Source organism: Tamandua tetradactyla, chromosome 4 (assembly GCF_023851605.1).
Source record: "Tamandua tetradactyla isolate mTamTet1 chromosome 4, mTamTet1.pri, whole genome shotgun sequence".
Taxonomy (NCBI): Eukaryota; Metazoa; Chordata; class Mammalia; order Pilosa; family Myrmecophagidae; genus Tamandua; species Tamandua tetradactyla.
This window is the reverse complement of record NC_135330.1, coordinates 183,080,260-183,108,159: the sequence shown is the minus strand read 5'-3', so window position 1 is coordinate 183,108,159 and position 27,900 is coordinate 183,080,260. Positions and strand designations below refer to the sequence as shown.

General features: G+C 35.1%; 1 protein-coding gene across 3 annotated transcripts in view; it reads right to left on the bottom strand.

The window, feature by feature from the left end:
- The window catches only part of ATP11A (ATPase phospholipid transporting 11A), a 231,704-nt gene that overhangs the window by 72,404 nt on the left and 131,400 nt on the right, over positions 1-27,900 (bottom strand). For all 3 annotated transcript variants that reach the window (XM_077158705.1, XM_077158706.1, XM_077158707.1), the window contains exons 3-12: positions 27,317-27,406; positions 26,153-26,233; positions 16,193-16,300; positions 11,648-11,776; positions 9,068-9,171; positions 8,491-8,541; positions 5,027-5,091; positions 4,284-4,365; positions 2,823-2,973; positions 1,469-1,666 (exon numbers count right to left, since the gene is read on the bottom strand). In XM_077158705.1, the coding sequence (XP_077014820.1) occupies positions 1,469-1,666; positions 2,823-2,973; positions 4,284-4,365; positions 5,027-5,091; positions 8,491-8,541; positions 9,068-9,171; positions 11,648-11,776; positions 16,193-16,300; positions 26,153-26,233; positions 27,317-27,406 (1,059 nt within the window). The remainder of the gene's footprint in view (positions 1-1,468; positions 1,667-2,822; positions 2,974-4,283; positions 4,366-5,026; positions 5,092-8,490; positions 8,542-9,067; positions 9,172-11,647; positions 11,777-16,192; positions 16,301-26,152; positions 26,234-27,316; positions 27,407-27,900) is intronic.

Here is a 27,900-nt window from a genome sequence, read left to right as displayed (position 1 = left end):
CCAGGGTGAGGGGAAAAGGAAATGTGCTGTACTGAATACAGCTTGAAATTTTTCTTGTTCCAGAAAAAAATTATTTCCTGTATGAATTTCTCAGGAACGCATAAAGTATACCATGTATTGTTACAAAGGATATTAAATATTCTAAGGTAAAAACATTTTATTACTTAGCAAATATGATGTGCATACCACTAAAACAGCATACACACCACAAGGGGGTGTGAAATAGGATTTAGCCAGAGCCAAACATCTCAATAAACGAAAGATCATTTCATAGTAACAATTATTTTTAACTGGAGGCAGATGAAGGTAGTAATTATCTACTAGAGTCTAGCCATTTAAATCTAGATTATTTTTTTCTAGGGAGATGAAGGAGAGGCTTTCAGATATCAATCTAAAATGGCCCTGTTTGCAAAGTTACTCCTCTAAGTATCTTCCTGTTTAAAAAAACAGAAACATAAAGAAAAAAAAGAAACAATGAACTGTCATCTCATGAAATGGTTTTCCTGCAAAACACATGCTGGGAAAGGTATTAGATTGAGAGGGGTGTTGGCAAGGCCAGAAGCCCAACGTCAGATCGGGTGAAACTTGAAGCTACTCTTAGGCAGTAATCAATCTTCCCTGGCTCCTGTTTTACACAGGAAATGGCCGAGGTTTTGCCATCACTGATCTGGGTTGGAATCCCAGCTCTGTCCTTCACGCCAAGGGGTTTCTGGACACCATGAGGGCACCGGGGCTCCAGGGTGGAGCAGCAGCTGCAACTTCTGCCATTTGTGGTGGTACCAGATACAGTGAAAGGCTCTTTAAATACATTATCTTATTTAATCCTCCCAGCAATCTAGCAAGGCAGATATAGGCTATTATCCCCATTTTATAGATTAAGAAACTCGAGGCACACAGAGCTCAGGTAACCTGCCCTGGTCACGCAGTTGCTAAGTGGCAGAACATATCTGAACTCCGTGTAACTCAACATGCCATGAGTTATTTAAACTCTCTCAAGTCTCAGTTTGCTCATCTTTAAAATGATAAAGATTGCTTGCTGTGAGGACTGAATAAGACACCATTTGTAAGAGTCTAGTTCAATGCCTGTTAAGTAGGTAGTCAATAAATATTAGTTCATTTACCCCTTTCAAGCCTTAACTCACACCATTAAAACCCAGAATGGGTACCAATTAGCCCATGTATTAGCTTATGTCAATTAGTGATATGACTAATTTTTCAAAAGTTATAAATATAAAAGCACTGTCAATTGTTGTGTAAATAAAGTTGACAGAAAAAAAGAAAATTCTGTCATCTTTCACCAGTTATAGGTTATATCTATAGATATGAATTAAAATTGAAAATTTTCATTTGACCATTTGGATAATTTATCTGTATGATATTAATCATTTAGAATCTAGATACGTAGAAACACAAAATGGATTGACTAAATTTTTAATAAGTCATGAAAGACAATTTAAGAGACACTGACCTGTCCTAATTCTTCATTTAAATCAGAGGTATTAACCAGAGGCCCTTCCCCTGCTTCCTCATCAAACATTTCTTCATCCCAGGTGATGAAATAAGAACCAAGAAATTTCTGCATTTCAACTGTGACATACATGGATACTGGGATAATGTAATTAAAGAGGACCATGAAAGCCAGGAAATCTGTGAAAGCTTTGAGAAACTAAAAAGAAACAAATAATTGCAGTTAACATTGCATCAAGTTTCATATCATTTCATCAATCGGTACAGAATAAAAGTAACATCGTGATTATATAACAACTTAAACTGAGGCATAAATAATACAGGTGATATTTTTAACTACAAGTGTTTCAAAATCCAAAGTAAGGACTACTTAGTGGTGGCAGGAGCCACCTCTTAACTAATTTTTCCTCTCATTACCTGCCAAAGGCCAAGGGCCCCTTAGCATGGCTGCTATGGCAATGGGGTAAAGATAAAGCTCCATCTTAAAATAATCCTACTGTCAGGAAACAGGAGATGATTCTACCTTGAATCCAAAGGAAAATTTTATTCTTTAAGCAATCTTGAGTTTCCTTTGTAACTGACATAATAGCGAACTTAATTGGTAACGATTCAAAAGATGTAAAAACAACTTTTATGTATCTCTCTCTACCATGGCTTTGTCAGATACTATTGCTACTTTTACTCCTAGAAATCTCTGCATACCATAGAAGAACCTACAGGCAACCTGGTGAGATAGCTCCAGCCCACTACCTAGGCAAGCACTCTGTGGCACTGGTCTAGATTTGCACACAAGCAATGAATCCAGCTAGAAGATGTACTATTTTAAGTATAGGGAGGTTTAATTATTTTACCTACATGGGTTTGGGGAAAAAATAATTTTGGTAAACGTGAATAATTAAACTGAAATTTCCCTAAGGAAAAATGAAACTTATTTTTACCACACTTTCCTGTAACAGAGATTTTACATACTTAGATATCATTTACCCCATAATTATTAATATATATTTACTAAGTACCATCTAAATATAGGGCACCAAGCTGGAGTTTGGAAACCCAAAAAGTGTTTAAGACACTGTCTTTATGAATTTACTATGGGAATTAATAAGCTTCCCAGGCTTGTATATCCAAATATCCAAACACTGCAGCAATAACCACGGTCTACAGCTAGGGAGGGAACCAATACATTAAATGTTAATTAATGCATCTATTATAAAGCTTTAATCAATCAAGATTTCTTTTGCCCACAGAAAATTCACCTTTATGATTTTATTGTTCTACATTTATATAACAATAATTGAAAGGTCATCTTTGATCCCTCTAAGGGGAAAAGAGATCCCAGGAGTCATTTTCCATACCAGATTCCTCTGTCTCTCTGAGTCAGTTTTCTGATTATACCATGGCTCATCTCGAAAAGGTTCACTCTGCCATACATATTTCAGGACAGTATTTATCAGTGCTTTACTGATAAGAATACAGAGGTACACAATTAGGAATACATTCATTGATCTAAAACAAAAAGACAGTGACAATTATTTAATTATTGCTCCTTGAAGAAATAATGAAATACACGTAACCTTTCTTATAAATGTTAGGATAAACACAAAGTGAAGAAAAAAACAGGAATAAAGGGAATTAGTACAGTAATGCTTTTTAAAGGAAGTTTATTCCCTGCACTTGGCACAATAAAAATAAAATCTGAACTCATCTATAACTGAGCTTTCCCCATAATCAATGGCATTTTATTCTAGAGGGCCATAGCGAAAGCAGTAAGTAAAGGGAAAGGTTTTGTAAGCAGAGAAAAAATTGGATGTGACCCTATTGCTGACAAGTATTTCTCTGTGGTTTAAAATTCCATTATTTAAAAGAACATCTGAAAATCAATTTCTTCTACATTAAGCATCAATCAATGAGTTTGAAATTTATTGAATACTACCCACAAATAAAGGAGGGAAGGAAGGAAGGGAAGAAGGGAAGATGGGAAATGTTTTCAGAATAGGAAATTTACTGAATAAGGCCAAAGTCTTATCAGGTCTTGTGAAAGAAATATGATCTTCCAGTACCTATTTTTGAAATCTATACAGACATTTGGAAACAAAGCAAGTTTAAGAATCAAATCTACATTTTCTTCTTTTATACAGGCCATAGAAGAATAGACACCTCATTTAAAGGTCAACAGTATATACTCCAATAGTCTTCCTAAAAAAATTATCGTTTTATTAAATAATAATTATTAAATAATTTGGCAACCATTTAGTTGTAAGTTTCAAGTCAAGGATTCACTTTAACAAGAGGTAAAGCAAATAAAATTCCAGGCCACATTTTCTTACAAATCCAACTTATCATCTTGATATATTATCACAAAGATTTTACTGTGTAATAAAAAGACTATGTCCTCTTTGATAATACTTTCTTTAATAAAATTATATCAGAAAATATGTGGTTTCCAAGAAATCCCACCAGAGTTAAAAGTGTCCCTATTTTAAATGTTTAATTAAACTGTGAGAAGAACTGTATGAGCATTTGCAATTGACTCCAAAACTAAAAGTTCTTTGGAATAACTATAAAGAGTGAGTGCTTTTAATGTGTACTGGATATTAATAAGAAAAATAAAATAAAATAATATAAAAAGGTTTGTGGCATTTTTAACTCATCATAAAATAAAAATGTGCTCAGTTGTTACTAAAATAACTGTGTATCTACAAACTATAAAGGAATTTCTAATAAACCCAGGAGGAAAATATTTCCCTATCTACAGTGGTTTAAGTACTTTTAAATCACAAATTTTTACACACTTCAAACAGAGTACTGAACCTTACTTTTCTACAGCAGATCGCTTCTGGGATTTTGATTGATAATTTAAAGCCATTTTGGTTTCCATACCAGTATAAATAGCAACACCTATAAAGGAGAAAAACAAATGTTATAATAATAATAATAATAATAATATAAATGCATCTTGCTTTTACTTAGTAAGTTATGGAGAGCTATGATAAAAATGGATTTGGGGTCAAACCATATTTTCAATTTCACTGAGCATACTAAGCATTTCATAAAAGGAGTTGCACAACAGGGTGGCTTTAATCTAATCCTTTTTTTTCCATAGAGAAAATGGGTGCTTTATTATTTTTTTAAAGCTCAGATTTTAATATACAGGGTTTTCTGTCAGTGGGACACGTATATTTTTAAAAGTTGTCTCATTATATAGAACATAAGAAATAATCCACCAGAATGGGAGATAATAACAAAGAAATGCAAATATTAAAAGAAACCTTCTGCAGAACTTTATTGTGTGCATTCCTTCATGAACATAACAATGTTTCTGAGTCAAATCTATAGGCACTTAATATGCAATCAATATTCTCAGATGCCATTGCCTTATAGATCGCATTTATACACTGATGCTAATTTTCTTAGTGAGGCAAAATTATTGCTGCCATAAAGTCTACAGTAGGTCAAAAAGAAGAGATCTTCTCATGGTACCATTATGGATTTTAACTTTGCTTAATGTATCCTTAAGTTTAGAAGCTAGTATTAATAATTCACTAATTAAAATATTTACCAAAGATTTTCTCAGTGTTCTTTAGCGTGGCTCCTCTAAGAAGCAAGTTTTCTGATCCTAATGGCCTGCAAAGATAATGATCGTCGAAACAAAAACAATAAAGCAAACAGAGGAAGAGAAGAAAAAGAAAATTAATTCATTTGCTTAACAGACTTCATTTTAGGGGGAAATCATTTAAATGTAGATTTGCTTATGTGTAGATTATTAAAGTTAGTCCAGGTTCATGTAAAATTAAGTGGTCTTTATCTGTGGGAAGACAAAAAACATCGCCTACTATAATTCTTCTAGAATTCTAGTTCTAGAATCGTACGGGAATTTGTCAGAAATGCAGAATCTCGGTTTTCACCCCAAACCACAACATATCCATTAGAGATCACTACAGATTAGTGATTTTTCAAAATGTGGTGGCCTTAAGGGACCTATCTTGGGAAGTTGTCAGAAACTCAAATTCACAGAGCTCACCCCAGAGCTGGTGAATCAGAAACTCAGGGGTGGGACCCAACAACCTGTCCTTTAATAAGCCCACTGGGTGATTCTGAGGCACCCTAAAGTTTGAGAACTGCTGCAATACAGGATGCCCAAATGTTCTGAAACGCAAAAGGGCAGTGCATTTCATAAATGTGACTTTCAGTTGCTTCTATCACAACTTCAGTGAGTTGGATGTTCTATTACATCTTCAATGAGTTGGATGTTCTCATTTAATATAATTATATTTTTAAAGATGAAGCTAAGATACTTTATATGACATCTATAAACACAGGTAGTCTAGTCCACAAAGATTCTCTGAATGTAGAAGACCTACCTGTTACTTCAGGGGGAAATGAGTAACAACAAGAGAATTTAAACAGCATTCATTTAAGAACATGTATTGCCTCAAGCACTAAAGACATAGTGAGCCACACACAGAAATCCCTGCCATTATGAGCTTCGTATTTAATGAGTTCCCCATTTGTGTTTGGACGGGCAGGTACTGGAAATCGAACCTGGGTCTCCAGCATGGCAGGCGAGAATTCTGCCACTGTGTGACGTACCGCCCAGGTTTCCCCTTTTGATGGATACTCATTTTCTAAGCAGTAAAAGAGAAATAAGAAGCAAAATTTAATTTTACAAATTTTGCTACTGAGAACATTTTACTGATTTCTCTGGAGGGTAGAGAGAGAATTTGAATGTGTATCCGTATATGTTAACCAACAGATGATATTCATGAGAAAAATTTCTCCACAAAATTCTGCTGAGAGTATCTTCTAATACTTTGTTTAAATATCTTGCCAGAATCACATATAATGATTCCAGAGCGAAGAGATCGTACATTTTCTTCACATTAGAAATTCCCTTTCAAAATTCATATAATAATATGTCTTCATCAAATTTGCTAAAGTTTGTCTTTTACTCTATCAGTGTATTTTGTTTCTTTTCATCACAGAAAGTTGAAAACCTACTAAATGCTATAAGCTTGAAATTCATTCTGCGTATTTGGCCCGAGTGGAGTCTGCTGAAAGGATGAGAGGCACCCCGGAATGTACATAAACTGACAGGCTCGTCCCAGGGCCATCAGATAGCTTCAACATCCATTTGTCTGCCTGACAATCATTAAGAATGAAGCCCTCTGGGTTGCACACTCGCTGTCTGGTTGTGGTATAAGTATTGCCAGCTTCTGTTGACATACTTACAATAATCATGTCACAAGTATTTATGAAAACAACGCTCCTAAAAAGTGTCTCTGGGAAGTCAAAATATCATTTACTTTAAAAGGTACTTTGTTCCTAGTTTGAACAAGAATGAAGAAGAGATACCACTGTAAATGGATTGAGAATTTGGATGTAAAATTCATAAAAGTCCAAACCATGAATTTATAAACATCTTTAAAAACCCGAATATTAAAAGTCTACTGAATAGTATAAATATTTAAGAAGCTTTACTTAGCATCAAAATGCAAAATATAAATTAGTAACTATCTTCCTAAGCTGTTCAGCAATAAATTTCATCTAAATATAAGGCAGGAAAACCCTGCAATGTTTAGCTTTTCAGACTTATTCCCCTGGCAATAGGAAAAAACTTAAATCTATTTACTCATTCAAGCACAAATTAATTCTCACAATGGACAGAAATATGTTATTTCTCCAAAGAAACTAGGAATGTATTTTTGGAATAATATGCATCCAGAAAAGAATAAGAAATGCTTTTAGGAATTCTATAACATACCTACTAATGTACTAATCACGATTAAAAAAAGTGCTGATTAAGAAATAAACAAATTGTTTCCTTAAATGATTTCAGGAGTCTCTAAGGAGATCAGCCATTAGGATTTACATTTTAGTAACTACTTATTTTCCAAAAATTTTCTATTGAGTTTATTTCTACTTACAGGTAAATGTTTTCTTTAATACCAGGATATTGACAACCTGGAGATGGCTTAAATTGGATGAAAAGTAATTTCTCTAACAAGTGGATCTTATGGAAAAGTACCAGCTTTAAAACCTACTGAAAGTCAATTTCCTAAATTTTAAAATTCAAACACATAATCAGCACACATACTGATAGGATCTTGAAACAATGTCCAGATAAAATATAGGTATGATAAAAATATAGACAAAGTAGAAGACATAGATAAGATAAAATATAGGTGTGGGAAATCACAGAACCAGCTCACAGACCTAGAAATCTATATTATAGAAGCATTATTCAATTGAATACTTTAATTCAGTTGAATTATAGTAGCATCCTTTCCTATTCTATATCAATGACTGGTTCTGAGATATGACTGTATTATAGCCAAAGTTAGGTATTCGATGTGTTGCTACTTTCTTGTGAACCTACTATGTGTACGATCACCTCTATGGAACTTCTATGATTAAATAAACAAACGTGCTAAACTGTGATCTGCATCAGTAACACATTCTCATCACCTGGCAATAGCTTCGTACATTCTTAGGTAGCTGGGACCTAAAATATGCCCTTTGTAAGGCATATTCTACTATATCTGGAAAATAATCTGGAACCAAAAAATTGTTCCAGTAATAAATATAAGTAGATTAATAAATTCCAACAAAACAGTCTCTAAATTAAAAGAACTTTAAACTGCACTGATGAAGACATATTATTATATGAATTTTGAAAGGGAATTTCTAATGTGAAGAAACTGCATGATCTCTTTGCTCTGGAATCATTATATGTGATTCTGGCAAGATGTTTTCCAAAGTATTAGAAGATACTCTCAGCAGAATTTTGTGGAGAAAGTTTTCTCATGAATATCATCTATTGGTTAACATATACAGATACACATTCAAAAAAACAACAGAAAAGAAAATAGAGCCATATCCTTTGGAAATATAATTCTATTTGTAAGACTTAATAGGGAAAGCAGCCATGAAAAACCCTTGTTAATAAAAGAATTAACTTTAAATTTAATAATATAGGTCACAATGGCTAAAAATATATAAAAGAAAGCAAGTACATCTCCTTACCTTACCACAGGGTCATTTAGATCATTGTAAACATTTATGCGACCAACAAATCTGACAACAAAAAAGTAAAATTACTGAAACATCAGAATCAATGGAAGAGACAGAAGCACATAATTTTACATACTGATTTTGCTACTATTCAGAAGGAAATACGTGCTATTATGATTTGTGATGCTTAACTCAAAAAATACATTTAATATGTGGTTAAACTACTCTACTCCCTTACTTTCTCCCCCTTTATTCTTTTATCTTCTATTCTTCTTGTACTCATGATTTAAATGATTTATTGTAATATAGTTTACAAATTACTCCCTCATAATAAAGATAATCAATTTTTCTCAAATTTAGTTCTTTCAAGTCACTTTAAATACTTGTATTAAAAGCTACAGATCTGAAGATTTGCATAAACTTCAAACTTTTTTCTTAAATCATTTTTCTTACTCATTCTTAATTTCTAAGTAGTGATTTGTCTTCTCTTACCAAACAACCATATTGCTATACTATTTGTGGCGAAGAAGCAAGAACAACATTGAGGGAAAAGAAAGCTATTTATGAGGAACACAGGGATTCTTCTTACTTATAGAGGTCGGGCTGAGGCTGCTCGCATTCGATGGTAGCATGTAGCCTGTCTACATCTTCTTCAGTGTGAAATCCCTTTGTGTCTTGAACTGCATAATGAGTCTACAAATTGACAAGAAGTGTGAAGTTACAACCAAAATGATCAAAGCCAACATAATAGCCAGTGCCTCCATTTCTAGGGCAGCAGCAAGATATAATTTTTTGTGCTTTTAAATAATTACAAGACTGGCTTACATTATGAGAGAAAATGAAGAATTTGTAAATGTTAAATGTTCAAAAGTTGTAGAAATATAAGGTATGACTGTTATTCCTATACTGATCCATGTTCCAGAAAAATTCTAATTCTTCCATTCTCACTTATTGCGATCTTCAAAACTAATAGGACAAATAGCAATGACTGGGTATTCTTCAAAATGGAGACTTCAATTTATCTGCCATAGTGATAGCTATACATTTAAAAATTCAGGAGCTAAAATGTTCCTTTTCATTCATATAATGCCCTATTGTTTACAAAGGGCTTTCACAGGCATCACGTCACTGAAATTTCAATACTCTACAGCAAACTCTCCTTGCAGATCAATGCTGAAGTAGCACAAGCTTTCTATATAACCGTTCACTTGTCCTAGACCAAAGGGGTTCTCAAGCTTGAGCGTGCATCAGAACCACCTAGAGCACTTGTTAAAACACTGATTCTTGGGTTTCAGCCCAAGTTTCATATTTAATAGATCTGGGGTGGAGCCCAAGAATTGCATTTCTAATAATTTCCCAGGTGATGCTGAAGCTCCTGGTCTGGGATCACTTTTTGCAAACCATTGGCCTAGATATTATCTGTATGGATGGATAGGTAGTCTTGGGAGCTACACCTGCTTTGCCTAGGGAGGAGAGAGAAAACAAAGACTCGTGTAGGAGGCCTAGAAGAGGGAATAAATCTCTGGATTTCATTATACCTTTCCTTCTAATAAAGAGGTGTCCGAAAAATAAAACGTGCAATTGAATCAAAACAGATATAATCACTGCATTATCATCACCACCATCATGTACAATATATTTTGGACACGCTGTAATGTCTGACATTTTGGAAAATTTTCTACGTACATCCTTACAAGAACCTCTGAAATACAGGTTTGTCCCACTTTTACAGATGTGAAAATTCTAGGAGCTGTTAAGAAATTTGCCCAAGGTCACACAAGCAATAAATGGCTTATTCAGAATTCCAACTAAGGTTGGCTGAACTTTCTTCGCTCCCCACAATGCTTTTCAGGGAAGGGCTTATATAGTTCTAGTCCCCAAGACAAATCAAATGCACAAATATGAAATTAGAGAAAACTCAGTTAAAATGAGAAGTGCAAACACACAAAAAGTAGAACTACTATAGCACTTTTCAGTTCTGACTAGGGCAACTGCCATAAAATTTCATCTTGAAAAAAGTGATATACTAAAGCATTTGTCTTGGTAGCAATGCTATGGTGCATTTGAGCTTGAACAGAGATATTTCTTACATAGACAGGGGGTTCAAACAGCAATTCACTGAGAACCAAAAGGACATCGATGGCTCATTAAGTCTCAATGATTATAAAATCTTAACATCCTTCATGCTCCAGAGGAACCAGCAGTAGCAGATGCATGTCACTATAAATACATGAATCATGCAGGGCTTTCCATTCTCCCCAAAGTGCTGTTGCTTATGATCTATTATGGCAGAATGTTAATTTTCTTAATATATGTCAACTTAGAAAATGTGAAAGTAAATGTTCCTTCTTACCCCCAAATTCACCAGGCTTTATACAATGATACCATGGATTATTCATAAAAGATTAGCATATCCCTTGGGATTTTTGCAAAGAAAGCTTCCCTTTCCCATAATATAAATTGCCTATTTTGAGAGGTATTGCTTAAATACCTTTTCAGCATTGCAACTTTGGGAGCTAATGCTTTAGAAATGATCGAATCTACTGAACTATGCTGATTTTCATAAATTTCTTGGAAATGTTCACATTTTTAAAATAATAACAAAAAACTTGAAATTTAAAAAACATTTTATTGTTTTATGACTGTTAATTAAAATTTTTGTAGAAGCAACTGTCAGTAAAGAATTTCGCACTGAGTACAAAGAAATTAAATATAATTTCAGAAAACCCTTCTTAAGAAATTTTAACAAAGACATTCATTGAAATAACAGGCAAAATCTAGAATTGTATATGTCTTTTCATGTAATTCTTGGCTAGTAAAGATATTAATTTTGACTAGTGAAATAAAAACCTTCAAAATTCCAAAAATCTATTCACTAAGTCCTTAATTTAGTACCTCAGCTAAACAAGAGGCTAATTTTGAAGTTATTTGTTAACATGATGGTCATTTGTTATAGACACTGAGGGAGGAAAGAGCAAAGTATAAAATAGGAAGAAGCAAAAGTGAGGGAAAATTCTGGTCATTACATCTCCCTAAGGTTTTTATCGTAACCAATGAAAAAATAACATGATGTTAATTTCTGTCGTTATATAAACATATGATCACACCTCCAGTGAGTAAGGAAAATTTTAAGACATTGTAATGGAAAGGCAAATAAAAGGAATATTACTTTATGGCTTGATTCTCCATCTAAACTGGCAGTCGTAACATGGCACGTTCCATCTCCTCGGCTGCTGGAAAGGAATATCAAGTCACAAGGAAAGGTCTCGTTCTCCTTTACCATCACAATGTCACCAACCTGCAGGACAAAACACAAAGAACAATTAAACTAAAAATTTCATACTTAAGAAATGGCTCATAGATTTTGCTGGGATTTCTTTATTGATCTTCAAAATATTCCCAACTGCATTTCCCAGTCAACCATGCTTCAGAGGTTTGCCAAGCCAGAGCAAGCATGCCTGGTTTCAGGGGATGAAATAAGGGGGAGTGAAGGCTAACCCAGTTTGCACTCTGTGAGTTTCCATGTTCCTCTTGAATAGCATCTAAGCACATTGTACTACAGGCTGCAGGAAACTCTGCTTACTCAGTACCATCCTGGTTTAAAGAGACATATGGATGCTAATGCAAATCCAGAAAAAGATCCCTTTACAGACATGCTAAGAAAACCAAGGAAAGACTGGAATACTTTCTAACTGCAAACAGAAACAAACATCTATAACAAGATTATCTTGATTCAAACCAAGCAGAATGAATTTATGGATTATTGTTTGTTTAAGTTTCAGAATAGGAAGTGCTACTGCGGGAAGGCTCTGATGGGAACCTAGTGTTAGAAATGCAGGTATGAAAGTCCTAAGAGCTGACTGAAGGACAGAACTGTCCAGATTACTTGAGCAAAACTAAAGATAAATGAAAGTGGCAAAAACATTTAAAAAACTATAGTCGAGATGAATCACAGATTATTCTGTCATATGAATTTTTAAACTAAATGCAATCACCCTAGTTTTATGTCTGTATCATTACCAAGAGGGCTCAAATGGTACTACAGTCACTTACTGTGAGAAGAAATCTAAATGACAACTCAGAAATATCCTTTTTCTCTGCGACTTTGACTGTGTATAGCTGGGAGGTAAATGATGATCAAAAATTCACAATAAAGCTGACTAGACAATGGATTCAATATCCTTTTACTCACCTGGACTGTCTTACTGTTACTTGTAAGGTACTTACTTCTCACAATCAGAACTACCATACTTCAGTCTGTACTGTAAATGGATTTCTCTGTCAATCCACATTACAGTCACAGCTCAAGGGAATGTGATAACTTTCAAATTAGAGGGTTATTCTCCCCAAACGGACCTATAGGTTTAATTAAATTTCTATCAAAATTCCAATAAGTATTTTTTGTTGACATGGACAAGTTATTCCAAAATTTATGAGGAAAAACAGAGGGCTTAGAAATGCTAGAACAATGCTGAGAAAGAAGACTAAGGTAGGAAGAATCACTCTGCCTGATGTTAGAGCTCACAATACAGCTACCTTCATTAAGACACCGTGATGCTAGCAGAGGAACAGACACAGAGATCAACGGAACAGAACAGAGCAGAGAACCTAGAAACAGACCCACACAAATGTGCATTATTGGTTTTTGAGAAAAGCAGAAAAGCAACTCAATGGAGGAGAGACATCCTTTCAACAAAAGGTGCTAGAGCAATTAGACATCATAGGCCCCCAAAACAAAATAAAATAATTTTGACCCAAACCTCATAGTCTTATGCAAAAATTAACTCCAAATGGATCACAACCTCAGATGTAAAACATAAAACTATTCTCTTAGAAAAAAAATTAGAAGGAAATCTTTGAAATTTAGGAATAAGAAAAGAGTTCTTAACTTTGACGGCAAAACCACCATTAAAGGGAAAAAAAATCAATAAACTGGATTTCATCAAAATTAAAAACTTTTGTTTTGTAAAATATCCCTATTTTTTTTTTTTTGCATGGGTAGGCACCAGGAATTGAACCCAGGTCTCCAGCATGGCAGGCGAGAACTCTGCCTGCTGAGCCACTGTGGCCCACCCTAAAATATCCTTTTAAAAGGATGAAAACATAGTTTTCTCTTTTAATAGAAAATACTTGTAAACTGTTATATCTAATAAAATACTAATAAGTAGAATAAAGAACTCTCAAGACTTAACAGTAAAAAATAATAATAATAATCCAATTTACCCTTAGAAAATAAGTAAAAGACAAGGAATTATTTTGCTTAAGAGGATACATAGATGGCAAATAAGCACATAAAAATATAGTCAACATCATTAGCCATTAGGGAAATTAAAATTAAAATCACAATGAAATCTCTCCACATACCACACCTATCAGAATGGCTCAGGTAAAAATACTGACAACATCAAATGCTGACAAGGATGTGGAGAAATTTGGATCACTCATACTTTGCTAGTGGGATTGTAAAATGGTATAGACACTCTGAAAATAGTTTAAAACTGAACATGGATTCACCCCTGTAATTTAACTCTTGGGCTTTTATTCTAGAAAAATGAAAACTGTATTTATACAAAAACCTACACACACAGATGTTCATAACAGCTTTAGCTGTAAGAGTCTCAAACTGGAAAATATCCAAATATCCTTTAACTGGTAATGGTTAAACAAACTGGTACATCCATACCACAGAGTATTACTCAGCAATAAAGAGGAAAGAAGTATTGATACATACAACAACTTGGATGAATCTCAAGGGAATTATGCTAAGTGAAAAAAGGCAATTCCAAAGGGTTACCCAGTTAGAACCCTACTAAATAATACCATTTTGAAATGAAAAAAAATCATAGAGATGTATAACACATCAGTGGTTGCCAGGGGTTAGGGAGAGTGGGGCGAGGGTGGGTGGGCGGGTAAGGAAGGTAGGTGCAGTTATTAAAAGGTTTGAGCTGATGAAAATATCCATCCTTGTGGTGACTGAACTGTTCTGTATCTTGACTGTGGGGTGGACACACGAACCCACACAGGATAAAACTGCATTGAATAAACACACACATATGCACAGAAATGAGTACACATAAAACTGGTGATGTATGAGTAAGACTGATGGATTGCATTTGTGTCAGTTTCCTGGCTGTGATATTGTACCACAGTTTTACAAGATTGGGGATAAAGGGTACACAGTATGTATCTCTATTATTTCTTACAACTATACCTGAATTACAATTACTTCGAAATAAAGAATTTAATTGAAAAGGAAAAAAATCAAAAGGTTGCTTTTTTAAGAGCTTCTAAGCAACCTCTAATAAGGCCAAAGTCAATATAGCCAATAAAATCAGATGCCTGGAGTTAAATTAGGAAAGCTCTACTTTGTCTTTCTTTCTCACACAGTAAATTTAGAATCCTCTCAATTAAAATATGCAGGATACAGAAGCAGGCCTTTCCCATAGGAGACCACTGCATTAAAAACTGAATTTTATGTTCGCAGAAATTGGAAAAAGACCTGAACAGACATTTCTCCAAAGAAGACAATGAGCTACCATTTCATCCCCATGAGGAGGGTTATTATTTTAAAAAACGGAAAATGACAAGTGTTAGGATGTGGACAACTGGAACTCTAGTGCACTGTTAATGGGAATGTAAAATGGTAGAGCCACTGTGGAAAGCAATACGGCAGTTCCTCAAAAAGTTAAATACAGAATTACTATATGACCTGGCAATTCTACTTCTAGGTATATACCCCAAAGAAAGTGCAGAGTCACAAACAGATACTTGTATACACCAGTGATTAGAGCAGCGTTATTCACAGTAGGCAAAGGGTGGAAACAACCCAAGAGTTCATCAATAAATGAATGGATAAGCAGAGTATGTATGCACAATGGAATATATTTGGCCATAGGAAAGAATGAAGCTCTAAGATATGCTGCAACATGGAAGAACCTGTGAAAACATGCTAAGTGAAATAAGGAAAGATATGAGATGTGTAGAAATAGTATATCTATAGAAAGAGTAAGTAGATTAGAGGCTACCAGGGGACTGGAGGAGTGAGAAGGGGGAGGATATGAGGACGCCTCTTCCCTCTTCAAGTTTCAGGAATGTTGCCTGGAAGCTGAGTCTTTGGCTGAAGAGGAATGGAAGAGAAGGGCCACTTTTCTGTAATTATACACGAGGGCTAGTAACGTCCCTTGATTATAATTTCCTTATTCCTCCCCAATAATTTTTGACCAGGAAAACAACCAAGAGAGATGGTGGAACGTCAAGAAAAGTGAGTGAAATATAGGAGATAAGGTGGTTGGCAGGGTGATGAGTACTAAATGGACAGAATAAAAAGGTAGGAAGAAGGATGCTTGGGGGTGGTAACACCTGTCATTTTATGTCACATTACTATGTGAGACAAACTTTAAAAATCACATATAAGTACTACTAAATTGTTACTACAGGTCTGGAATAATTAATTCACTTAAATAATTTAAACACATATTTAAACATATAATGATGTACTGGTTACATTAACAATCAATTTTAAAAGATATCAAAATTCCCAACTATTAATATGATTTCACCTTATTCTAAAACAAATTTTCTAAAAGTGTTTTAGGATTTTTCCTGTCTTGATTAGCTCATATAATCTCATAAAAATTAAAAAATTCAGACAACCTATTTTGGCAAAGAAGCTAAAAATGTTATTAGTAAGATAGATGCATCAATTATTACTTACTCTTAGTTTTCGACTTTGCTTTCGAACAAGTTTGCCATGCTGAATGAAATGAACAGGACACTGGTTCATTGCATTGTCTGCTTTGTGGCGAAGCCAGTCTTCATAACCCTACAAAACAAAGAACAAACAAATTCCATGTAACAGAGTAAGAAAAACATGTAAAGTGTCCCACTTTAGCTCTAATTCAATCATTAGAAATCCCTTTCTTCGGTTTGCTGAGATAGGCCAGAATTACTGCTGAGAGAGGCCACAGCTCACTTTAGCTCAATGCTATAAACAAGGCGGCTAAGGGCTTAGAAGAACAAAGTGTCTCTTCACCATCTCCATGAGGATGACTAACAGCACCCCAACTACACCCTATCTTTTTTTTTTTGATATTTTATTTTATTTTTCTATCAGAGTGGTTAACAGACAACTTTGTAGGCAGCAAAGCCTTAAATCAAGGAGAAGCATTAACATCTTACAGGAAAAGTAGTATGCTGATTGCTAAGGATTGTGCTATTTCTTACTAAAGAAATAGACTTTCTATTTTTAAATTTTAATACATTTGTTGGTTTTCTACTAATTCAGAAGTGATGCATGTTCATTGTAAAAAAAAAAATGAAAGTATTGACAAGTAAAAGGGATAAATTTAAGGATATTATAATCCCATCAGCCAGATTCACAGTGTTGCAGGTTGGGATGTACATCACATCCCTCTAGACTTCTACTATGTGCACTTTTTTAAAGTGGATTCTGCTGTTTATTTCATTATGTCATCTTCTTTTTTCACATGAGTAAACATATCTTTCTATATCATTAAATATTCTTCTCCAACATTGGTTTTAATGTTTATATAGCAATCCATTGTATGGATTTAGTCTACCCTATTGCTGGTGATTTAAGATTATTCCAATGTTGTTGTTGTTGCTTTAACTGTGAAAAATGACATATATACAAAAAAGCAATACATTTCAAAGCACGCAGCAACAATGAGTTATAGAACAGACTTCAGAGTTTGGTATGGGTTACTGTTCCACAATTTTCAGTTTTTCCTTCTAGCTGCTCCAAGACACTGGACACTAAAAGAAACGTCAGTGTGAGGATTCAGCAGTCATCCTCACTTGTTAAATCTATTAAAGCAGCATTCTCGACTCCCAGCCCCACCCATCAGTGGGTCCTCCCCCAGAGTTCCCGGTGATACCACTTGTTCCTTCTATTGTATGTCCCAGAAAACCAGAGGTCATGTTTTACTATTCTTTTCTTAATTCCTTACAACCCATCTGTGTTAGTTAGATTCAGTTGTCAACTTGGCCAGGTGAGCATACCTAGTCTTGTTGCTGTGGACATAAGCCAACGGTATGTGAACCTCATCTGTTGCCAATTACATCTGCAGTCAGCTAGGAGGCGTGTCTGCTGCAATGAGTGATGTCTGACTTAATTGGCTGGTGCTTAAATGAGAGATTGCAACGTAGCACTGCTAAGCAGCTCAGCATTCCTCATCTCAGCACTAGCAGCTCAGCCCAGGCCTTTGGAGATGCAGAAAGAAGTCACCCCGGGGAAAGTTGTTGGAACCCAGGGGCCTGGAGAGAAGTCCAGCAGAGACCATCCTGTGCCTTCCACGTAAGAAAGAACCTCAGTGGAAAGTTAACTGCCTTTCCTCTGAAGAACTAATGAAATAAATCCCCTTTTATTAAAAGCCAATCCGTGTCTGGTGTGTTGCATTCCAGCAGCTAGCAAACTAGAACACCATCCATCAACAAGTCCAGCTGCTTTACATTCAAAATGTATCCTAAATCTAATCACTTCTTAATGTCTCTAAAACTACCTTTTTTGTTGAAGTCCCTACTCATTCTCATAGGGACAACAGAAACGGTCTTCTAAACAGCTAGAGCTGCTACCAGACTTGCTCTCTCCCTGTATTCCATATTTACCAGCAAGAGAGATGCTTTTTAAATTTAAAACTGATCATGCACCTTCCCTATTCAAAATCCCGCAACAGCTTCCACCACGTATAGAATAAACTGGAAACCATGTCTTAACAAGTTTTTACATGACCTGATCCCTGCCGACTGTTGGGAACTTAGCTTCTTCTAAGCAATTCATCCCTCACTCCAACCTAATTACCGCTGTCTTCTTCTTCCTTTAAAATGATGCTTCAAAACCTCTTCTTTGGGGTCAGGATACATGTGGAAAATAGTAATTTTATGTAAAAATATTAATTTTGTATGGTTACTATATCAGGCTGCTAAATGGCAGGAGCCACTGTCTTTGGACTTCTTATGAGCCTGGAACCTACCTGGTTGGCTGGGGGGCTGAGAAAATCAGTATGTTGGCAAGCTGAACATGTACTGGGTGGGCTACATCAGTTAGTTCTTGCCTCTGAGCCTTTGCCCTTGCTCTTCCCTTACCCAAGAAAGCTCTTATCCTCTACTTCCCCTTCCCAGGGCTCACCACCTTGCTTCATCTGGTGTCTGATCAAATGTTATTTCTCAGAGAACACTTTGACATCTTGTATAAAACAGCCACAGACCTGTTCATGACACCTTGTCCCTAAACTTCTTTATTGTTCCCCAAAGTTTGATCACTACATGATACTGCATTATATTATTTACTGTTGCTTCTTTATTGTCTGTCTTCCTCACTAGCATGTTAGGATAGGGGATCTTGCCTGTCCTTTTCACCATTATTGTCTCTAGTGCCTAGAAAAAGATTCAATGTATGGTATCCATTCAAAAAATATCTGTAAAATAAATGAATAAACAAATCCAGAAGCGTCAAAAAAATGTAATGGAGAAAATTAGAAAAGACAAATATTTCCTAACTATTGGCTTGGGTTCCATCCAGTGTTTCTAGACATTCTTCTCTGAGCAAAATTTAGAAAATGCACATGAGATCCCCCTCCAAAAATAAAACAAAATTTTCAAAAGTATTGGTCCTATCACTCATTTAAAACTATTGCTAATATTAATGCATTAATATATAAAATTACAAATAAACATAATTCTAGCCAGTGAGGTTTGTATTTTCTCAAAATTAGGTCCACACTGCACATATAATTCTACTTTGTCTCCCTGACATATCATGGACATTTTCCTACATTACTAAATATTTTTCTAAATCATGGCTTCATAGCATTTTATCATATGAATATAGCATACTTAAACCAATTCATAATTTTTGGACATTGGGTTGCTTTAATTTTTTTGTAGTTATAAATTTACTTTGATAAAATATTTTCTTAACTACATTTTTGTACCTACATATGGTATGGAAAATTACTATTTTCCTGGGTCAAAATACAAAGACTTTTTATGCCAAAAAAGTCCTCAAAAATCTTAGCACCAATTATACTTCCACAAACAGCACTTAAACATTTTACCTTGAGAGGTACAAGATAGCTTATATACTTCTCTTAACTCTTTTATTTGGTTTTGGCAGTGTAGATTTTTATTAAACTGTCCCAATTTACTATATCACACCTACAGCGGCCTTCCAGTTTTCTGCGCAAATATGCATTTTGTTAATTGTACCAAAGTTGAAAATAATCAGAATCAGCTGGTTCTATCTAAACTCATCAGACATTGGCTAAAGCACTGAAAAAGCAGCCTACCTAATTCTTGTAACTAACAACTCTATGAAATCATCTTTGCCTTAAATAGGAGCATATACACAAATTAAAATTCTTCCTACTAGTTTTACAAGGTCTAAGGTCCTCCTCTGAAAATTCCCAGATATAAGAAACACACACTACTGGTCCAAAAGTTTGCTGTAGTATTTTGAAAGAAGTAGGCGCTAGAAGATGCAATATATAAAAGTTTTCTAGATTGACTGGTGTGTCTTCTAATTTAGGTTTTGCTAGATGGGAAAGTACATTTAAATTCAAGGATGATGAATAGGCTAATCTTTATAATTTCCTATTATACTGAAGAATGAAAACAAGGTGCCAAAAGAGGTGTAAGCAAAGTCCAACAAAAGGCTAAGGATCAAGTAGCACCAGATGTGGCATGGATAACCACACAGATTATGATGACATAAAATCTTTACAGATTTTGCAAGTTCTGTGACAACTTATATTGAACAAATTTGTGGAGAGGGAGACTTCTGCATTAAATACCAGATCTATAAAAGAAAAAAAACACAGAACAAGCATATATCTCAACAGGATATGTTAAAGTGTCTTTTTTCCAATAAGCTGCTCTGCAATGATAATCACTTTGCAACTGGAGTCTGCTCAGATGGGAAAACTGACAAGTAAACAAAAACACACTGTAGGCAGGCCTCGGTGGCTCAGCAGGCCAAGTTCTCGCCTGCCATGCCGGAGACTCAGGTTCGATTCCCAGTGCCTGCCCATGCAAAAAAAAAACAAAAACAAAAACAAAAACAACAAAAAACACTGCATTTTCAAGTTTCAGACAATTAAGAAGTCTGACATGGATGAATACCTGAATGGTAGGAATTTCCTCAGGTTGTGATAATTACGAAGGGATGCTGTGGCTCTGAATACTTTCTGACAGATTTCTCCTGAATTGATAAAATATTACCGTTCTGGGGAAATGCAGGAACTGTTTTACTTGGAAGAATGCAGTAGGTGGATAATTCCTGGGTTCATTAAACAAATGTTTATTTAATTCCAACTGTGTGCTCGGTAAGTACCAGGCACTAGAGACACAAAAAAGAAAGACGCGGTCTCCATTGTACTCTAGATTTGTGGGAAAGAAAAGGAAGCAATTGCAAATTCAATGTAGGTAAGAGACATACAGCACCAAAGGGGAGTACCCAGTTCTGTTGGATGAATCAGAAGAGGAGCGATTCCTGAACCAGTCTCAAAGGCTGATCAAGTATTTTCCAGGAAAAGTATAAGCAATAACATGTAGAAATGCTGCGTGGCAAAGGGAAAGAGATTATTGAATTTGTTGGGAAAACTTCAGACTGGTCATCTTGGTGGAATGAAAGGGAAGTATGGACCCAGGGTAGAAAACAAAGCCAAGATAAGGAGGAAGGGGCTGATAACGAAGGGTTTCGTGGGCCATCGCAGGAGGTTAGACTTAATGCTGAACGATGGGTAGGATAGTTGGGGGTTCCAAGGAGAAGGGTGACAGAGGTAGATCAGAATATTAGAAAAGTCATTCTGGCAGATGACCTAAGTTGGAGTAGAAGGCAAAATCAGATGCAGAACACTAACTAGAACACTGTTGTAGCAGCCAAGTGAGAAATGATGTGGCAGTGGGTTTAAAACGAAGAAGAGATCATTAAAAGGTAGACTCTAAGGAATGGAGAGAGCCTTTTAAATTAAGAGAGGAAGAGAAATTGAGGAGATGGTGGTGCTAGTAATGGAGTCAGGGAATACAAAGGATCGCCAGCACATATGTCTTAGTGGAAGTCACAATTGTGGGTGAGATAATTCAGGGAAAGTATATATATATTGAGAAGAGATAAGGTCTGGGGGCAAATTATGTCTTCAGGTTAAGAGCTGGATGGTAGGAATCAGTGGAGAGGTGAGACGAGGCAGTAGAGATGGCGACCATGCACTTTGGAGAATTTTGCCAGGATAAGCAAAAGAGATAATCAGATGGAACATGAAGGAGTTGAATGTGAGATGGATTAACCCTAACATGACATAGGAACTGAGGTCATTGCTAGATGGCTCTAATGGGGAAGAGGAAATGAATTTTTCAGAGGCAGATACAGAAAGCTGAAGATAAGTATTTGGACAAAGTTTTCACTTGCTTAGTACTTCGGAGGTTACAGAGCTCTTGAACATATATTATTTCATTTGATTCTACCAACAAAACACTTCAAGGTAGGTACTGTTAACCTCATTTTTCAAATGAGGACGTAGCGAAGTCTAAGACTTAATATGCAGTAGAGCAGGACAGATGCTGTCAGTTCTAAGATGGCATCGCACATTTGCAATTTACTCGACTCAGTGCACATTTACTAGAATGTGTGCATATTACCTTCAGAATAATGTGATAAATGCTTTACATGAATAAACTCAATCCTCACGACATTACAAGCCACTACTATAATATTGTCTGCTTCACAAATAGAAAATCAGACAGAGTGACCAGTAACCTGCCCAAGACCACGATGGTGGAACCAGGATGGGAAAAGTCTCACTGCAGGACCTTGCTCTGAGGCTCTGCACCTCATAGCCCCTCTAACAGTGCCATGGAGAGAAATGAGCTATGGACTTCAAGGACCTAGTGCTCTAGGAATAGAGACCCCACCCCCTCAGGCACCTTTTAGAGTATGTTTCTGAATAAAAGCTTTGATAACTGGCATTCTTTATGTACTCTTCTATCTAGGGGAATATATTTTAATATTTCTTCAAGAATGATGTTTGCTGAAGGGTTTTGTTAACACCCATGAATACCTGTTATCAAAATAAGTTGCTTTCAAAACTCAAAAACGGACAGCACAATAATACCTAATTGTAAAGTAATCATGTTAAAACACTGAATGAAGCTGCATCTGAGCTATAGGTTTTTTTTTTTTTGTTTGTTTTTTTACTATTATTACTTTTATTTTTTTCTCTATACTAACATTCTATATCTTTTTCGGTTGTGTTGCTAGTTCTTCTAAACTGATGCAAATGTACTAAGAAACAATGATCATGCATCTATGTGATGATGTTAAGAATTACTGATTGCATATGTAGAATGGTATGATTTCTAAATGTTGGGTTAATTTCTTTTTTTCCGTTAATTAATTAAAAAAAAATAAGTTGCTTTCTATCGCTAAGAGTTTTAAAATTTTGTATCAATAAATGTTGAATGCTGTCGAAGTTTTTTCTGCATATACTGAGATACATATAATTTTTTCCCTTAATTTGTTAATGTTTTAAATTATAAAATTCCTAATAAAACATTTAGCATTCTTGGAATAAGCCTTACTTGATATGATATATTTGTATTGATATATAGCTTGCTAGTATTTTACTTAGGATTTTCATAATATGACCATGAGTTTAGCCTCAATTTTCCTTTCGTTTACTATCCTTCCTGGGAATGCTATGTTAGCCTCATGAGAAAGGAAGAAACTTTCCTATTACTTGAATTCTATGAAAGAGTGTTTAAGATAAGGTTATATGTTCCTTGAAAAAAAATTTAATAAAATACTCCTGCAAAACCATCTGAGCCAGCTAGAAGGAAAAATCTGAGATGATGGTATAGGAACCCATGACAAACTCTGGGATCTGTCCTGTAACTACTTGATGAAGAGCGCTTTGAAAACTATTCCTTTTTTCTTGCTTTGCTTTGCATATATGTTAAATTACACAATAAAAAAAGTCAAAAAAAAATCTGAGCCTGATGCTGTTTTTGGACAACAATTTTCTTTAAGAGTTACAGGTTTTTACTCAGGTCTTCTTGGTCTTGACTCAATTTTGGTAATTTACGTTTTCCTAGAAAATTGCCCATCACACCAAAGTTTTCAAATCTATTTGCAAAGGTTGTTTATAGCAATATTCTCTCTCTCTTTTTTTTTTACATGGGCAGGCACCGGGAATCGAACCTGGGTCCTCTGGCATGGCAGGCAAGCATCCTTGCCTGAGCCACTGTGGCCCGCCCTATAGCAATATTCTTTTGACATTTGAACATTTTCTACAATATTTATTATTTGGCACTCTTCTTATATTTAGACTTGTTTAGTTGGCTCAACTAAATTTTTTTCTTTCAGTCTTGTCAGAGCTAGGTGAAGTTTATTGGTCCTTTTAAAGAATCAACTATTAATTTTTTCATTTCACTTTATATCAAATCTGCTTGTTATGGATCAGATTTATTCTCTCACTTAAAACAACCATAAATACCAGATAAAACATTTAAAACAATGGTTGGCATATTTTGGACAACAGGCCACATAGGACTGTGATCCTGAGACAGAGGAACAAATGAGTCCTACCTATAGCTGATCCAGCTCACAGCCCAGAGAAAGTTTCTCTTTCACCACAGTGTGGGAAAAAGAAATCCAAAGAGAGCCCAGAGGTTTCCCAGGCTTGAGGATATCAGAGTTTAGTATTTGGGGAAGCCAACATAGCTACCATTTGCAGAGCAGGGTACAGAGAGAGGGAACTGCACATTCAGAAATAAGTAGAGGATTCCCTCAACTATTTAGCTAAGTATTGATCAGCACACGAGTGTGAGAAAACTAGAGGCTAGAGAAAATACCACTAGAAAGAAGCAGACCAAATAATCCCTAAAGCCCAAAACTTGTGTACTCAAGCAGTCAAAGTAGAAAGACTTCCTGATTTCAAGGCCACTGAGTAGCATCCTCAGAAGTAATTGCCTCAGTAGTGGGACTAGATGAGCCCCAGACCAATGCCTGTGTTTGACCTGCCTAAGAAAGGTTAAAATCAAATCCTGAAGTTTCAGCTATTTTCAAATATCTTAACTGTGTCTAAGAAGAAATCCCCAAAATATCTAAAGGAATTTAAAATATCTACAATCAAATAATTTAAAATCCACAATTTCTGGCATCCAATTTAAAGTTACCAGACATTCAAGAAAGTAGAAAATTACAACCCAAAAGAAAAAAACTAAAAAGAGAAAAAAATCAGTCAACTTATGGACCTGGAAATGATGCAGTTGATGACACTAGCAGACAAGTATGGAATGAACCATGGCTCCCCGCAAAGACATGTTCAAGTCCTGTGAATGGGACGCCATTCATAAACTGGAACTTCAAAGCTCCTACTAGTTAAAATAAGGCCAAACTGGATCAGGGTGGGTCGCAATCCATTATGACTACAGTCTCTAGGAGAGAGGGGGAAGCAAAAAAGGACCAGATGGCTATATGAGAGAGGCAGAGATGAGTTATAGATCACCAGTAAGCCACAAAGAGAATGCTACAGACTTCAGAAAAAACACAATCCTGCCAACACCCTGATTTTGGCTGTTAGCCGGGAAAACTGTGAGATAATAAACTGCTGTTGAAGACAACTACAGCAGTCCTGGAAAACCAAGACAACAAAGACTCTGATATTAAAATAGCTATCATAAAAATACTGGATTTGCTCAAGAAGATAAAGAAAGGCAGGAGCAGGATAAGGAAAGAAAAGGAATAAACAAAAAAAATCTCTATCAAATATCCTAAGAAGAAAAAAACAGATTAGATTGAATTAACAGCAGAATACACCCTGAGTAGAAAATACTAGTGAACTTGAAAAAACAGGATAGAAACTATCCAAAATGAAAAACAGAAAAAAAAAAAAAAATGAAGAGAACATCAATGAGATTTGGAACAACAAAATCCTAACGTATGTGTAAGTGGAGTCCCACAGGATTAGAGAGATGATGTGACAGAAAAAATATTTATTTAAGGAATAATGGCCAAAATGTCCTCAAACTTAATACAATAAAATGCATTTGAGGAAATCCCATTTTTCACCTTCACACTGATGTGCTGTTTGTGCAAGGTATCAGAAGCCAACTCTCACCCAATCCAGCCAATACTACAATGACACAGTAAAGAGATCTCCCCGACTCACTTCACATAAAAAAACAGCGGCTCCTAACTTGGCCCAATCTCTCTGGGGTTGAAATTTAATTGGCTAAGTGGATAGTGAAAATACCTGAGATGCCTTCTAAGGAATATACCCCACCCTTGAAGACTATACATGGGTCAAGGAAATTAGCATGTTCTGCTCTGAAGGTTCCCACTTCTATAAGGAATCCTACCTTTGTGGTCAAAACAGACTAGGGCACAAACAGGTTAAGCAACTCATCTAAAACTAGCTATCACCTCTGGTTGATTTAACAATGTGAAAAACAGTCTTCTCTAACTCAAAGGGCATCAAACTAGCTACTCAATTATGTAACCTCTCTGATTTTAACTTGAGTATCAATCTAAAACAGTGAATTTCTAGAACTTAGTTAAATTTTATATGAACTAGCCAAAGTAAACTATATCATCTTGCTTTGAATCAAAACATATTCTTTGGATTATGATTTTCTTCCTTTCTGTCTTTAAAATTCTTACCTGTTTGATAGCTGTGACAGTAATGACAAAGAATAGTGGAAGTCCACTTGTTACTGGACTTGTAGGTGTATCAATAATCAACTGCAATTAAAAAAGAATTGTAGAATCATTTTCAAAAACACATATCAGTGACTTTAGACAGATCAGTTTCCCATGTTGTATCACCACTTAAAATTTCCTTTAAGTGCTTTACTGTTACCACATTTAACCTACCAAAAGATATGTTAGATAACATGCGTAACATTTCCACTTAAATGATTAGAAGGCTGAAAGTAGTTTCCTTAAGGAAACATTGGTAGAGAAAAGCAAAGACACCAAGTCTGATTACAGTAAACTGTGTTTCTGGGTGCCACACTTTTCTTAGATTACTTGGACAATTTAGCATTTGGGAAATATTAAAAATCCTTCCTTTGTATTTTTTTTTTTTTTTTTTTAAGGGAGGAAGGGAAGGAAAGACAGAGAGAAGGAAGGAAGGAAGGAAGAAAGGGAAACATCTTTAAACATTTTCTTGTTTTATTGTATTTTGTTTGTTTTTTGTTTTTTACATGGGCTGGGGCCGGGAATCGAACCGAGGTCCTCCGGCATAGCAGGCAAGCACTTTGCCCGCTGAGCCACCGCGGCCCCCCCCTTCCTTTGTATTTTATTATTGAGAAAAATTAGACTGCTGTGCTTAAAACACATCTAACCTATTGTTCCCTAATTCATACTCTGTTGTGGTTTTCACTTTTTTAAAAAACTTTTTTTTTATATGTAGCTTTTGTGGATTTTCTCTAGAGCATCTACTCACACTTAAGAAGAGGATAAGCATAATCTTACTTAGTTTGGCTGGTAGACTTATTCCAAAGGTTAGAAAGCTTTTGATTTCCCTTCCAGCTCTAAAGGGATGATAATGACTGACAGAAAGGTAGTCATAAATAACTTATGAACATAAATTAATTACTTTTATGTTTTAACTCATAGTTACTTTCACACTACCAACATATTTTGTGTTTGGAGAAAATAAATGGACTAATTGTGGATAAGGACCCCAAGTTTCTTTTCCTTTTAATTAGCAAGGTATGGACTACCTGGGGAAAAAAAAACTACTTATTTAGATTTACATTTGATAAGTTAGGAAAAAAATCATTTGATGAAATAGAAAAAGATGATGATGATCAGCCTTACCTGTACCAGAAATATGATAAGAAAATAAAAGTTGGCTATTCTTCTGAATTGTTCAAATAAGTTCTTGGGTATGAAGTTCCAAAATGTGTACTGTATAAAAGAAAAACAAAAAATGTATCATTTTTTATCACATTTTACTTCTTGTAGCGTTACTCTACTGCATATTAAGTAGCATTGGATTTCAAAGTAAAAAATGTTTAGTTTTAAATACAAAACTCAGTTCAAATTTTAGAATGTTTGCTGAAAATTTTAACAATATCAACCACAAAACAAACTGCTAACACAGAATTTGCACTCTAAAATTAGCATATATGAATGATCTAATTTGACATAATTCAAGATACCACAGAGTAATTTAACAATTATTTTACTAGCAATTTTCTGAAATAGAAATCTATGATCGTTAATTCAAAAATACATGTTTAGCATTTTTTACTTCATTTTAATCTCATTTTCATGACAGTATGACTAAGTGGTGACAGAAAACTAGAATACTAGTTAAAATTATTAGATCACCTTGAATCAGTCTGAAGAGTTTCTATAGAACAGAAGTGTATGATGTCTTTAATCATAAGCATTAGAGA